Here is a 16,218-nt window from a genome sequence, read left to right on the forward strand (position 1 = left end):
TAATGGAAAAAAATTAAAACTACTACTTCGATTGGAACACCGTTCAAATCTAATTGTCAATTAAAGTAGGATTAAATTTTCGTTCGAGTATTCAATTCAATCGTCAAACTAACAGTTGATTGAATCGCAAAAAGCTACGATTAATTAACTTAAAAAATAAAAGAAAGACTCAAGAAATGAGAAGCAGGCGATCGCATTCGAATAATCCAATAACAAAAAAGCCGAGCGCCTGCCACACCATACTCTTAACAAGATCTAACAGTACTGCATTCTGTTTTTCATCCTTGTTAACGAGAAACTCAGCGGCAGTTAAGCGTCGTAAAAAAAAAAAAACACGCGCTCAGCTAAATCCACGGCACGCTAACTAGCGTAACAAAGAGCGAAAACTGTGTGCGATAGCGTCAGCGCACAAGGTGTTCTTCTATGACGCTGCCGCGGCTTATCTCGTTCGCACTCGTACGTTCTCACTATCCGGCGTGGTCGTCACGTCGGGTTACAGCGCGGCAGGTTTATCTCGCGACGCGCGTACGTTCACGCGTGCGTGCACTTGGCTCATTACCTCGACTCCTTATCGATCGTATTAACCCGGCGGTGCGTAGATATGAAATTGTCCGATCGGCCCGCATGCAGCGGAGCTCGAAAGGCGTAAGTGTATTGTTGGCCAACGATCAGGGGAGCACGGCCGTGCGACGCTTTCACTTGTTTTTTTTTTGTCAGCGAGAGCGCGATCGTTTGCGTAAGAGCGCGCGCACGAAAGTTTTCGTCCGTCTGTCCGACCGCCCGCCCGTCCGTCCGTTCGTTCGTCCGTCCGTCCGTCCGTCCGTCCGTCCGTTTGTCCGTCTGTCTGCTCGTAACAAAGGGAATTCGGAATTGAATTACAAGCGAATACGAGGCGCGTGCGATACAGCTAATCAAAAGTTTGCTCACGCCCGAGTGTTGGGCGTAGTTAATTGAGGGTCGCACGCCAAGCTAATTGTACTCTCGCTCATATCGAGCGCCCCGAAATATGCACTCGCCGTAAGCAAGTGAGGCTTGACTTGGCCCGCGGTCGATCGATGCCTTCAAAGCGATTATGTGCTTTTTCGGGCTTGATCTCTCGCACGCCACCGGAGATTAAAGCTCGACGCCTGACATTTTGAGCAGATCAACCAGGTGTGTAGCAAAACTTTTCGCGTACGCCGAGGTAGTTTTGTTGCTTATCCGCTGCTCGATAAATTATGTACTCTATTTGCCCAGCAACTTCCAGACGACGAGGGTATATATGTGTGTATACATGTAGACTTGTCAGAACTTTGGCAGATCCATCAAAAGCCCGTTATTACGATAACATCAACTCTTTGCTTGATGTATGCTGTTCGGCGTACTGTATTGATGAGCTTATACAAGCACATTAGTTTTTTATGTGTCTGTGCGCAGAAAAATAAAACACTGAATTTCTTGCTTACTTTTTGCGTGTGATTTCGTAATGAGGACATCCGATGATCTCTCGTGGACAGTAATTGTTGGTTGTTTCGATGTAACTTGTGACTCGATTGTAAGGGAAAGTAAACATTGCTTAGAATTTGTTCTCTCGTTTGATTTTCCAGCCGAACGAAACGAGAAGCGTAAAGCATGTTCCAATGCAGTCAGTCATGATAAAAGTGAAATTAAAGCCAAATGCCGCCGTACCTTTGCTCGCAACTAAATATGTTTTACGAAAGCTTCTCGCTGGCGCGCAGCGATCTATTCCTAGGCGGCGAATAATTCACTCTCGCGAGCGCACGACAGCGAGAGCACCGTGAGATTTTGCTCGTCCATACGGACGCGTTCGCATACGTCAAGACAGCGACGTCGACGAGCGCGACGACGAGGGCATTGCGAAATAACGTTTTAGTGACGCGAGCGCGGAGAGCATCTCTCTTGTGCGTTGCACTCGATCTCATCTCTCGATGGGGATGAAACCCGAGCAGCAATCCAATTTGTTACGCTCAACAAAGACAACGTAACCAGCGCGCGTTGGTGCGCTGATCGAGCGTTGCTCGGTTTCGCTACTTCAGGTGAGTTTGCCGTCGACGACAGCCCCCATTTCAAGTTCGAGGCGACGCTGGAGGATAATCGCGTAGGTTGTCTGGCGCACGCGTACCCGCGAAAAACCAGCGAAATAAGACGCGCAGCACGACTCCCGCGGCACACGCGATAATGACGCTCGTAAATTACGATTAAATCGAGCGAGCGACAGAGCGCGACTTTAAATTTAGATCACTCGCCTAAAATAGTTCGCGCGCACGCGTTTGACGGAAGTCGAGCTACTAGCGCTGCAACGTTGACGTTCTATGTTGTTGTTCTATTATCGTATGCTCGAGGAATGTTTTTTTTTTCTTCTACGGCTTGTTACACATCGGTTTCAACCGCGTGTCTAAATTCTTCGCAGATAAAACGCGTGTCGATCGAGCTGCTCTTTTTCTGCTGAGCGTAACAATTAATTGAGGTCGATAATCATATTGCGCGAGATGTGTGCGCGTGCGCGTGCGTGCGTATGCTTGAATTACGCATGGAATTAATTGACGCAATTTGTTGCTGATGATACGTATACGTGCACGCGGCGTCACTATATCGGCTACGTGCATGCACGAGATGCGGAGCATTAAAACAGTCATCTGACGGTAGAAATTGCACATTGCATGTTCGGCTCGTTGTCGTTGTCGTTCGCGCGCTGCATAAATAGGGAACATTTTTTCGCGGTCTTAATAAACGAACCGAGGCGACGATATGATTTGCCGAGAATTGAATGAGTACCGCGATCTCTACGCGTAAAGTTAAGTTGCCTCAATGAGTAAATTAAATCGTTCGCTCGGATAATTTGCAAAGAATCGGGCAACTTCTGCCTACGACGAAAAAGAAAGAGGAATTCTTGGAGCAGGCTGCACTTGCGGCACGTACATAATTATAATTGCAATTATATTCCCTCAATAATTCATGAACGACCGATATGATTCATGTGGCACTTGGCCTATATTATATTGTTCTACAACAGCGTGGCAGTTTCAACTGACGTTCGCCTTTATATTTGCACAAGCTCGTAAATTTTATCGGTGCGAAGAAGAAGACGAAGACGAAGAAGAAGAAGAAGAAGAAGAAGAAGAAGAAGAAGAAGAAGAAGAAGAAGAAGAAGAAGAAGAAGAAGAAGAAGAAGAAGAAGAAGAAGAAGAAGAAGAAGAGAGAGAGAGAGAGAGAGGGAGAGAGAGACAAAGAAAAGAAAAGAATAGCCATTTTGAGGGAGAAGAGAGGAGTCAGCATCACGCACATTTTAGAATACATCCTGAATTATGAAACTGGCTTTGTGCGAGGCAAGGCGAAAGTGGCAGCGCACTCGCCGGCGCGCAAGTGAAATAACAGCGTTAAAAAGTAAAACTTGACCTGAAAAACGTTACGATTGGCGTTATGAACGAAGAGAGTGAAAATTCAGTGTCACGCGAAATTTCGATCGCTCGCGCAAAACTGTCACGGCAGCGCGATTTGAAAGAGGAAAAAAAAAATGAAAGCGTGAATAACGAAGAGGGTAACGACGTCGATTTCTTTTGCATGAAGAGCCTATTTTATTTTTCTCAACTGCAAAATGCTTGCTTTGCGTACGCATAACTACGCGCAATCACCTGGGGGGATAGCCTACTTTGGGCACCGCTCGTATCGTAATGTACTATTAACAAAGTGGAGTTGCGGTCCTCGAGTTAGCCCACGCTAGTGTTTGTAATTTTTTTATTGCGAGGTTTCCCGTAAATCTTCCGTGCGACTTGTGCCTGCTATCGTGCGACTGCGGAGCGTGGAATTAGGCGGAAAGTTTGAAATTAAATTTAAATTCGAGGGAGAGATACGGCGTTCGCAGTGGCATAGTATCGTTTAATGCAAGGTTGCGGGATCCTCGGTTTGGTCGATGATTTTTAGTTGTCGTAGACACAGCAGCAGGCCACGCTTTGTAAATCGACAAAGAAAATGCATTTAGCTTGTTTGACGAATTATTTATTTTTCCTTCTGGAGAAAGAGAAGTCAAAAAGAAAAGCCGACTAACGCGAAATATAACATGTTTACATTTGTTATGTTACGATCTTGACACACATCTCAATGAAAAAGCAGTCTTTGCGAATCTATTTGTACAACGCACACACACGCAAACACTTTCCCACCTATAAAACGTGTTTCACGGTTCATGAAAAATTGGCCTTTTTTACTGTCTGACTCAATTTACCAACTTGCGCTCGCGCGCATCACTGATTGTTCGAGGCAGTCGTCGTAAGCTAGGGCTATCAAAATTATTTTTTTCGATATTACGGTACAGCAGCCATTGCGAAGTACGCAGCGAAGATTGCAGTTGGAAAGCTTTACTGATGCACGTTTTCTCGGGAATGCCCGTTGTTTAACGCCACAGCTCGTACATTCATATATCTCTCATCGCCGCGCATCGCGCAAGTGTGGGTCATCGCGCGTTATTGTACAACGATTCCAGCAAAACGAGAAAGCTCCGTCTTGCAGTCCGGTCAAAGGCGATACCCCCGGTGTACGACTCGGTTGATCGATGCTCCAGAAAAAAAGAGGAAATCTCGCGCACGACATCCGCGAAAAAGTGCGCGAAAGGCAAAAATCAGCTGACGCATAGATGGGCTGCTCTGCTGGCGCGCGCGGTCGCGCACACGTGCAGCGCGTTCGTCTGCTAGCTGGCTGTGCGCGACTACTCAGCAGCGGCATGCGCACCAACGCTATAACGCTGCGTTGGATCTCTCTCTACCTTTTTCCTCGTCATTTATAAAGCACACGCAGAGCAGCGGCGGCAGCAGCAGCAGCAGCGGCAGCAGCAGCAGCAGCAGCATCAGCGACAGCGGCAGCAGCAGCAGCAGCAGCGCGGCAGAGCGGCAGAGCGGCAGCGAGTCGCCGTACACACTGGCTGCGCGCGCAGTGTCGCCCTGGCCCACTGACCTATATTCGCAGGAGGCAAACTATATGCTCGCTCGCAGGCGAGCAGCTCGTTACCACAGCCGTCCCGCATGTGCTCTCAGTCAGTCGCGCGCGACCACGCCGAGAGGACAGCGTCCGCGCGTCTCCTCCCTCCCTCCGTCGTCGCGCCTCGGGTCCGCTCGCCTCGCCTGCGCGGCGCGCGCAGGTGAAAGTCGACGTCGCCGTCGCCGCGCGCGCGCGGGCGCGCGAGAGGCAAGATCAAGTGCTGCTGCGGCCGCCGCCGCCGCCGCCGCCGCCGCCGCCGCCGCCGCCGCCGCCGCTGCTGCTGCCGAGGAAGAGCATCGGACGCGCGTGCAGTGTGTCAGTGTGCGCGGCCGGTGCGTGGGAGGCGGCGCACTCGCACTCTCTCCGCTGCTGCTGTCCGTCTGCGTGCGTCGCCGTGCGCGAGTGCTGTGATGCAAGCCCGCCGAGCGAGCTGTTACGTCGTGCCACTGCCGATGACGTCGCGCCTCGCGCGTTAGTAGCTCCCTCTCTTTTGTGCGAGCGCCAGGCTGCCGCGTCTCGTCCTCGCGCGGCGCGCTCTTCCCGATCGAATCAGCTGTGCGCCTCCGGTCGTCCTGCTCGGTCGCGCCGAGCGAGCTGTGGCTGCGCGCGTGGCCGAGTCCTCGCGCGCGCGGGTCGCTAAGCGCATGTCCCGTGCCGGAGTCGGGTTATCGATTCGGCGCTCGCCACCGCTCGCGCCAGCCCGCGGCCCCGCTCCCGCGCTCGCCCCGGCTGAACTCGCCTGCCTGCCTGCCTGCCTGCCTGCCTGCGCTTCCTCGCTCGCGCCGTCGCCATCCCGGATGACGGCGACCCGCCGCGCCGCTCTCGGGCCGAACTTGGTCGATGGGAGTCAGCTGTCGCGGACAGCGCTCTCGCGGGCACGCGCGCACGCCCGCACGCCGAGCCGCCCCACGTGGCCACGCTGCGGTGTCGAAGCATCCAGTGACGTGTGCGCGCCAGCTTCTTCCTCGTTATCCAATCGGTCATAGCTAAGAAGAAGATCTGCAAGGCTTTGCTCGCTCGTTGCGTGCTGATTTTGGCGGTGGTCTGGCGATGATAATTTTTTCTTAATTTTTGTGGGTCAAAGGCGGCACTTGGTCTTTCACCTATGTCGTACATTTATATGTACATACGTACGCACACAAGTTGGAAATTTAAAGTCCTCGCTGGACTATTGTCTTCGGTTATTACAACGCGCTCGCGTGGAACGCGCTTCGTTGTCGTCACGTGCCCAAGTTTGTATGACGATTCACGTTTTCCAATTACCTTCATTAGATTGGATAACTCTTGCGACTCGTCGGGAGAAAGCGCGCGGCGCTCCGTAGCGGCGTTCTTGAACGAGCTCGTCTCGCAAATTTCAATTTTTGAAAATCATCGCTCGCTCGCGTCTTCTTTTTTTTCATCGGCGTTGCTGCGAGCTATGACGGCGCGTACACGGACGAAATATTCCAATAAGAGGCATTCGTCAGCGCAGAAACGATCGCAATACACGTGCAACGTAGCCAAAGAGGCGTATACTTTTTTTATGCGAGAGCTCCACTTACGGATCAATAAAACGTGCGCGCGCCCGTGTGTTTTTGCCCGGCGCGTTAGACTTGGCGCGATGTACATAGACGCGATGATAGGTAGAAAAGAAGTTCGATGCGTATGCCGTTGAAATGAAATATAAAGCAGGCTTGGCGACGCTCGTCGCGTCAGTGCCCTTTGCAAATAAAAACGAACTCGGACGGCGCTGAGTTCGACATCTTGGTATGAATGTTCAGCATAGCTTGATCGTCACCGCGATGCTCGCGACAGACCAACGTAGATGAAGACGTGCTCCGGAAAGAAAGAAAGAAAAGCCAGTTCATTCGGATATGATAAGTTTGAAAGGAAACAAGCTCAGGCTTCGTTCTTTCTCTGTCTCTCTCTCTCTCTCTCGACTGCAACAATTATTTATTCCAGGAAGGGACGGAGCGCGCCTCTTTCGTCGCCTCATTTACATCATAAAGAGCGCCTGCGATATAAAACTATATACGTACGTGGAAAGGTCGTAAAACAATGTAGCTTCTTTTCTTTTTTCGAGATGATTCACGATTGAGGAAAAAAATTGTCGACTTTTACTGTTGCTTCCGGACTCGCGTTGCATGCGCGTGCTTTCTCGTTGCGCCACTTGCTTTCCTGCTTCATTAGCAAGAAAGCAAGTGGTGTATGCGTTACCAAGCTAGCCAGCGCGCATGCGCCTCGTCGCGAATTAGATGCGGTGAATGGAAGGGCCTTCAATATTCCTACGGCTGCGTGCGCGAAGGGAAAAGTCGACTGTGCCCGCGAGCTAATCGTCATTCGTCTCGGCGCCTCGGATCGTTTCGCTCGCTGTTTTGCTCTGCCTACTCTGCATTTCCGCGTCAGATGCACGGCCACGCAGTCGATGATTAAATATTGGATCCAATTTATGAATTGTCTGATTCCAAAAATCTCTTATGAGACTGCGCGTGCAAATATCGTCGCGACTCGGCAAACGACATCATGCCTTTCTTTCTCATTCAGATCTGATTACACAATTCCGTTCCGAGTATTTTGTTGTTATTCTAATACTTAGTTTGCGTTTCTACTGATTTCGATAAAGTGAAAGATCGCATTCGTGTGTACATTATGCCATATATATTTATCTTCATCAAAAATCTTATCGAAATAAAGCGAACTATAGTTTCGTTGAAACGACAATAATCAAGGTAGCGGGTACACTTATCGCTGGAGACTCTTAGTTAATCGAACAATCGAAATTTCCGTAAAGAATTAGGCTACACTCGAATTTATTATTTGAATACTAGAAGCGAATGATTACGTTACAATCTTGGCCTTTTCTACTGCCATTTCTTGGAAAAAGAGGAAGAAGAAGAGAACGGGGACAAAATGAGACTACTCGGAAAATAATCGCGTCTTTGCAATCTGGCAGTAATTTGGCGAGAGAGAAATGGTCGTGGCGACACGCACGAAAAGGTGCGACGAATCGGAAAGAAGCGCGTGCGACGATGAAGATTCTCTTTCTTTGCGCGTTCGCGAAGGAAGAAGCTTATCAGATGACAGCTCAAATGAGCCTGCATATCTACGTGCTTCACTCTTTTCTTCTGTTCCTCCTGCGTCGTCCACGTGGCCCGCTTATGTGAACCGTGTCATGGTTGCAATTCTCGTGCGACGTTTTTTTTGTTTTTTTCTTTGTTTTTCTTTTCATCTTATACGCCTTCTTCATCCCTTCTGCTCTGATAGAATTAACGCTTCTTGCGAGATTGTGAGACAGCTTTCTCTTTTCGTTTTTTGCTCGTTTTAAAACGCCACGTAATTGACTTCGAGGGAACACACTTCGCACTTTCAATTAAAAAGTCGGCGTTTGTTGAAGCAGCTCAGTTGTATGTTGCCAATAAATTATGTGCATATTTTATATTGATGAAACTTAAGTAAATACTGCTTGTTTTAATGGAATTTGATCTATTCGGAATCGCCAATATCAACGTCGACAGTCGAGTTGTGGTGATAATCATTGTTTTATACGATGAACGCGAATGAATTTGTCAATAGATTCCACATTTGATGAAAGCGTACATCATTCACAGGAGCCATGTGTGATCAAACTAGATCATAAAATTCGGTTTTCAAAGCAATGCCTTTCGACGGCAATCATTATCGCTGCTCTCACGTCCTTGTTTGCCAAAGATATTATTTTTAAGTGTAAAGCACTCAAAGCCTACGAATGAAGGCACCAAATTGTTTGAAACACAATGAACACTGGTCAAATAAATTGGCGGGTAGTTTCTCGAAATCATTCGTCCCTCATTGAAAACTTCCATTTTGAATCGCGTTTAGCTATCTAACGAAATTAAAAGCCGTTCGCGATGCATTTTCCAAATGTGTAAATGAGGTCGTGAACGGCAGGAAAAACAGGCCAGGAGAAAAATTAGAACTTTGAAAGACTACTGGACACTCGATACATAATAATTCTTGTTTCACTATTGGTGCTGATATTAACATGAAGCGTTCATCGAGTCGCGAAAAATATTTCTGCTGGCGTATGGCATAAGAGTTTGCGATACGTTCGAGCGTGAGCGAGTATATCTTGCAATCTTGGTTTGTGATTACATTTTGCATGATTTATTGGCGCTCGAGAGAAAAAAACCCCGGTCGTCGTGTTATAATGTATCGAAACAATGCCGTAACTCTTTCTCACTGTTATCAGTGCAACACTCCCAACTGCTTTTGCCGCCGACAACTGACTATTAATCCAATATATCTCGTATTAATATTCAGAAACACACGTCAAGTTTCTCCTCCGAGACGCAAAGTCAGCTTAATTAACGTAAAGAAGAAAGGAACAGATAATGTTCGTCTCATCAAGGCCTCGACACGGAAAATCGGTAAAAGCGCGCAGCGAGAGAGATCGACCCGTCACTGTCATAACATATTCCGAATCACTTTTCGAGCTTGGCACGTCAACGACAACGACCACGTTGTATTTAATTTGAGTGCGAAGCGAAATGTTGTATAATCGATTGTTATCGCTTAACAGCGCTCGACGCTAGTCTCGCGACAAATCGGCTTCTATAAATAGTCGTATTTTCTCCAATTTCTCACTTCTGATCATCCAGTGCTAATTGTGCAACGTTTACTTACAGGCCTGGCCCGTGTGACCTGCAGGACCCATTGTGGGTCAAAATGAACGCGATCACTGGTAATATCACGAAGAAGAGAAAGAAATCAGATGCCAAGCCTCAGTCGCAAATGTGAGTACACGCCTTTTTCGATTTTTTTCGATTGTTAAACGATCATTGGATTCGCAATTCGCGATGATTTCTCGCGAAAAATTATTACTTCGCCGAATCAAACGTTCGATCGTTTAGACGCAAGAATTTTCGAGGCTCGCGTTTCATCGAGCTGAGCGTGTGTGTTGATACTTTTGCGACAGCCGTAATTGCGTCATTTATCATGATCACCGCCCCCCCCCCTCTCCCGCTCTCTCTCTCTTTCTCTCTCTCTCTCTCTCTCTCTCTCTCTCTCTCTATTTTTTTTCACCAGCGCTTAAACTTAATCGGAAATACGATTATATGGCTATTTGTCAAAATGGCAAACGACGCGTAACACAAAAGCCTGCGCTCGTCGACGAAAATTACTTTTGCACATCAAACACGTATTTACAATGGGAATGATTGATCGATAGGTATTCATTGTAATAGTTTTTCTTGCATAAAACGGAGAGGCGAAGTAAACATTTATGAATTGACATTAATTATGAACACACCAATAACCCGCAAGCAAACAAACGTATACATCGTCTATTTGAGTATATACTCTTGTACTTTCGGGAGTGTCTACGAGGGGGATATTCCTTTACCTTCGAAAAAAAAAATTAACACGGGTCACGCCATTATTTATTCACTTGACAGAGTTGCCATTTTGCCACTGTCTATGATTAAAAGAGTGGATCAAATTTATGAAGGACTCATTGTTGATTCAACATTTTTTGGAAATGAAGTTGCGTAGTAAATGGAATTGACGCATCAATAAAAATCGCAATTAGTCAAAGTAAAAATAATTAAATCTTTCGCAATATTTCTTTGAAAAGTATTTCGACTGCGGGATAAAAAAGAAAATATAAATTTGACGTTGAATCTCGAGCAAAGGCAAACATGAAATAAACTCGGTAATTCGATAAAAAGCCATCTATGTCCTCGTCGCGGGCCGCGCATTCGGAAATAAATAAAATTCGATAATAAATTTCCCTTGTAGCTGTAGCAGGCAGTTTACAAATCTATATATATATAAATATATATATATATATACACACGCACGCGCGCGCGCGCGCACACGTAAGGAGGTGTTGAAGGACAGTCCTCATAGGCGGTTGAGGCAGCTTCGCGGGGAGCGAGCGAAAAGTGCATTGATATATAGTTGCATTATCAACGGGCTTCGGTACGTTCCTCCGAGATAAGATAAGACGGTGCTCGCTATGTACAAGTCTCATGCGTCGCCCGCTACTCCGTTCTGTGTTGAAGCGCGTTCTCCTTTCTCTCTCTTTTGCGCAGGCTCGGGAGCGCATGTCGATATACATGGGAATTTCGAGTTGCGCGGCAGGACGCGAAAACTTCTGACACACGCGACTATTGACCTGGATATCGCGATCGAAAAGCGCGACGCGGAGCAACAATTACGCGAATGCCTTATCCTTTTTCTGTTTGCAGTAACAAGTGCCTTAACGAGAAACGACGCAGGACCCAAGAGAACCTGTACATCGATGAGCTTGCCGAGCTGGTCTCCGTCTCGGACATGAGCTCTGGCAAGACTGACAAATGTCAGATCCTCCAGAGAACCGTAGACCAGGTAAAAGCCAGCGGGGAAAGGGTCATATTCAAACACCGGGGAGCGCCCCGGAAGAATAATCCAAGCGAGCGAGGAAGAAAAAAAATGCACTTTTTTTTTCTTTTTTTAATAAAAGAACCGGCAACGTCGCAAAGCGAGCCAAACGGAGTCGGCGACTTTTCGAGGCCACATGTTAACTCACCGCTCTCTCTCTCTCTCTTTCTCTCTCTCTCTCTCTCTTTCTCTCTCTCACTCTCTTGCGATTACGACGCGATCTGTCGGCCGCGGGAAATACGAGCTCAAGGTCGGCAGCTAGCCAGGCTGTAGCACGCAGCCCAAGAGAACGAGCGCGACTGACCGTGAACTCTCCCTCCGCAGCTGGTAACGCAGAAAATGCTCTTACCGTCTACTCCTCGCTCTTCTATTCTTATTATTGGTTTTCCACCCGCTTCACGTTGAATTATTGTCGAGTTGTTTTTACAGGCTGCTGCTTGCGCTTCGGGGGCATTCCGAAAGGGGGGCGATTTCATCGGCGCCTCCTTCGTACGCTAATCATATGTTATTTCGCATGCAGGCGCCTGTGCGCTCTTTCTCTCGATATGCGTTTTGACGGGCAAGAAAATTGCAATTTAACGGCGAGACGGGAACGCGCAATGCGAGTTCTGTCGACTGTGAACAATTTTGATTAGTCGTCGTTCGAGAGATCGTCGTTGGATTCGGAATCGGACTAAAGCTGCTCGCTCGTCTGTTTCCATTTCGCAAAACAATCTTCTACGTCCACTAATAGTTATGATACTAATTCTCCTCGCTATCTATCGATTATATAGGTCAACAGTTTCTTTTATTATCAATTACAGCAAAAAAATCAAGAAATTGTAAAACTTGACAATTTATCGTTCAAGTTATTTCACTATTGCTTGTTGGAAGAGATATGACTGAATGATCTTATCGATACTTGCACTGATAATATAAAAGTAACAGTGCTTACGCGACCTGTCTTTTTTATTTCGCATTCATTGCATTACAGGAAAGAAGTTTCATGATCTCTCCCAACTGTGGTCTTTATCTTCAGAAAGTAAATTGCGTACCGTAATAAGTAAACATTGTCATTGCTGTTGTCTCGACTAAATGATTATTTCGAAGGGGCTATTAGTTAAAAGTGGAATCGCATTATGCGCGTGCGAATGATTAACTAGAGATTATCTATCGTAGATTCGGCAAATCAACGATCAATCAGGCTCAAACAGTCACGATGTGCAGCAAGGAGAAGTATCCTCGTCGAATCCTAGCATACTGTCCAACGATCAAGTCGGACCTATTTTGCTTGAGGTATGTATCGTTATTTTTCTCGAAGAAAACACAATTTTTATTTAGTAATGGTGTACCGGGCATTATATACATATATAACAATTGCTCAAGGAAATTCTGTGCTGTAATCCAATTCCGCGAGTGTAATACATTTGCACATTGACGCGCGATAATTAGATTTCCACAACGAATTTTAATTTGGAATCTGGTTTATCAACGAAACGGAAAGAACGCAAGGCATCTTTTCTATTATCACGCGCAACGAGTATGCATGTGTAGCGGCTAAAAATATAATTGAGATTAACGACTGAAGTTCATTCATGATGTTGCAATTCGCCTGTGAGATGTCGATAATCGTGTTGGTTCGTCATTAATGAGGCGCTCTTTTAAGGACGAGCAGCGTGCTTGTTTCTGTCGATCTTAAATCGAACAATGGAAACAGAACAATCGCGAGGAAATAAGCGGCAATTAGAGATTGTTCGATAGATAATGTAGGCTATTGAATAGCTATTAACGTGTTGTTCGCGCAAGCTTTCTCCGTGAGCCTGTGACAATGTGATTGCTTTTTGTACGAAACAGTAAAGTGCTCGCGATCGATGTACGCCTTCGAACAATTATTTCACTACAATGTAACTACAAAATCGAATGACTATGGTATGTCAAATCATATCGCAAACTTAGTCAGATTTGTATTTGTTTGTCTGCGCTTGTAGCTTATCTTATAGGAACGCAAACATTTTTTTTCTTTTATTTATCTTCTTTGGGTTTTCTATGGCATTAGAGATAAGCGCAGTGACAAAAAGGACTGTGTTCGTGACGCGCTACTCGCGCCTTCATTAACAATAGTTTTGGCTGTTTCACTCGACTGCGGCGTTCACCGAAGAGTGCTAACACTTTTTAGAGCGACACGAATAATGACGACGAAGAAAATTCCCGTGACAAAGTCACTGCCTATAGCTATCGAGTGAAATTTAGGCTAAGCAAAAAATATATAAAAATAAACGATTTATTGTAAGATTGTGGAAAATGGAGTGAGTATAATTGCTATTTATGAATAGAGATACATTAAATTTGAAAGGTAAACCATAGATTTTATATTTTGCTGATTAAAATCTATAAGAGTAAATGAAAACTTTTTTAGTCGCAATAGATCTGTCGGTTGACAAATATTTGCAATAAATACTAAAGTGTGATTGGAGTATGCAGTTTTTTCTTTACATTTCACAGTTTACTATCTCAAAGTCGTCACTTTAATATTTGTATTTCGACTTTTTAAAAACGCGCGCAACTACTGAAATTTGGATAGTAGAATTAAGAATGACGATTGCATTGCTGTATTTTGGAAAGTGTCAGAAGAGTCTATCGATAGAGAGAAAAAGAGAGAGAGAGAGAGAGAGAGAGAGAGAGAGAGAGTCATTTTATGTTTTAGAATGGGTCGTCGTTTGGCCGTGTGTGCGCGCACGTGACAAATATTAGCCGTAGCACGGCGGCGACTCGCGTTTCGTTGATTGCTCGCGCCACCAAATCACGTATATATAGGCGACATCGAGGACGCACATTTTTTTCTCTCCTATTCACCGTCTGTGATCGGCAGTGCGCGATTGTGTTGCGCCTTGTTTTGTTTTCGTTGCTTAAACTTGTTCCACAACACCGCGATGGAGTTAGGAGTAGCATCGCGACGGCTACAAGTGATTGTCATGTCTGCGAGTGTAAAGTGACGATGTGCTTTGTGTTAACGATTGTATTTTCTTTCAGGCTTTAGACGGCTTTCTTTTTGTTGTTAATACTGAGGGCCGCGTGGAATACGTCACGGACAACGTCAAGGATTACATTAATTTTACGAAGGATGAAGTGCTGGGAAAGGACATTTACAATATCATTCATATTGGAGACGCCGGAGACTTCATGCCTAACGTTTTACCGCAGTCAGTAGGTAAGTGATCCACCGCCCAAAACGCACCTGTTTCATTCATTCTCAGACGACACTTTCCTTGACGCGTTCTCGTAATCGTATTCGGGTGAAAGTGTGCGATCCGGCAAAACGTGCTTCGTTGATATTAGTTTTCTAACTGTTTCTTTGTTGCGAACCAAGCAATTAAGCTCGTACGAAGTCCGCGTTCTTACAATAACTCACTTGCGAACAAATATTTCATATTAGAATACTTTGCTCAAAGAAATTTTTGAAAAACAAAGCGTCCAACTAAAATTTACCATGAGTTGAAAACAATACTGCAACGTTCAGTGTCACAGTAGAGAAGATGAGTAGTAGATTCAGAGAGATAGTCAATCGAAGATAAGTGATAAACCATTGTAACTGAACGTATAAAGAGAAAGAAGCGCGACGAAGATAATGTAGGTAGACCATAAGGCTGTCGAAGCACGAAGCAAAAACAATTTTTAAAAAACAGAGTGGAAAATTGAACTGGGGTTGTTTTGCTGTAAATGAAAAAAGCTGGCTGGACTGGCGAGGCCCAGGGCCAGCAAGCGGGACGCAACCGGACGTTCGAGTGTCGTTTCCTGGTGAAGGCGGCCGATGAAAAAGACGAGACTATGGAGGAGAAGCAGCAACGCGTGTCCCAGTACGAGACAATGCAGATCTGCTCGGCGTTGCTGCCAGCCTCGAACGGCAGCGGCGGCGGCGGCGGCGGTGGCGACAATAGCAGCAACAGCAACAGCGCGAATTCGACCGGTGGCCAAGCTGCTGCTACTGCCGCCGACGCCATGGAATCGGGCAACGAGCCCTGCGTCATGTGCGTCGCACGTAGGATCAGCCTCGATGAGAAACGCGTCGGACAGTTCACTTTCAAAATTGACACCCACGGCAAGATACTCGCCGTCGACACGAGCTGGCTCAATCTTGATTACAAAAAGTCGATCGAAGCCAAGGTGAGGAATCTACGACGCGACCTGCTGCCGCGATACCAACGATCATCTTTGCCACGTTTGCCATGGCTGTTCAGACGCTTTTTTTGCCTCCTCGTGTTCTTTTCCTTCTGTCTCTTTCCCTATTGCTCATGTGTACTTCCATGTGTAAACGAAGCTTTCCGCTGTTGCGATCCTCTCGTTGCAACCAACTGTACCGTTGTTGCTTGGATCTGCATTGCAATTATTGTACTAACAAAAACGCGGAACGAAAAAGTGCTTCTCCATCCATATCTCGATGTCATCTATGAAGCTTACATTCATAATAATCTTATTCCACTCACGTCAATCCAATTTTTTAGTTACCATTAATCGTAAAAAAATGTTAAAAAAATTAAATAAATTGTTTTGTTTTTCGCTTGCAAAGAAGCCTTATTTGATTCTCAACCTCAATCTTTCGCGATATATTGAAAAGTAAACTCGCTTAATTTTAATAATTATAAAGTCACTTTTGTATAGCCGTATGTTATGAGACATGAGATTTCGTTAAGTAAAAAATATCATCGTATGTATCACGACTATAATATTCAGTGATTTGTTGTATATGTGAATCTGAACGTTGTACTATTTGAAATTGAACGTCCGCATGATCTTGAAAATCAATAATGCTAGCTTTGCCTTCTCTAATAGATCTTTGTTGATATTTAGTGTTAGAATAATAAAAAGTTTTGTACTGAATCTACTTTTTCTCTG

The 16,218-nt window shown here is 45.8% G+C and overlaps 1 protein-coding gene across 1 annotated transcript in view; it reads left to right on the forward strand.

Moving 5' to 3' along the window:
- LOC131668770 (nuclear receptor coactivator 3) overlaps positions 1 to 16,218 on the forward strand; it is a 59,672-nt gene that overhangs the window by 29,577 nt on the left and 13,877 nt on the right. Inside the window, exons 3-7 of the mRNA XM_058943196.1 lie at positions 9,615 to 9,722; positions 11,178 to 11,316; positions 12,508 to 12,624; positions 14,359 to 14,536; positions 15,056 to 15,489. Of these exons, the coding sequence (XP_058799179.1) occupies positions 9,615 to 9,722; positions 11,178 to 11,316; positions 12,508 to 12,624; positions 14,359 to 14,536; positions 15,056 to 15,489 (976 nt within the window). The remainder of the gene's footprint in view (positions 1 to 9,614; positions 9,723 to 11,177; positions 11,317 to 12,507; positions 12,625 to 14,358; positions 14,537 to 15,055; positions 15,490 to 16,218) is intronic.

The sequence above is a fragment of the Phymastichus coffea genome, unplaced genomic scaffold (genome assembly GCF_024137745.1).
Source record: "Phymastichus coffea isolate CEN01 unplaced genomic scaffold, Cenicafe_Pcof_1.1 PCOF00083, whole genome shotgun sequence".
Lineage (NCBI taxonomy): Eukaryota > Metazoa > Arthropoda > Insecta > Hymenoptera > Eulophidae > Phymastichus > Phymastichus coffea.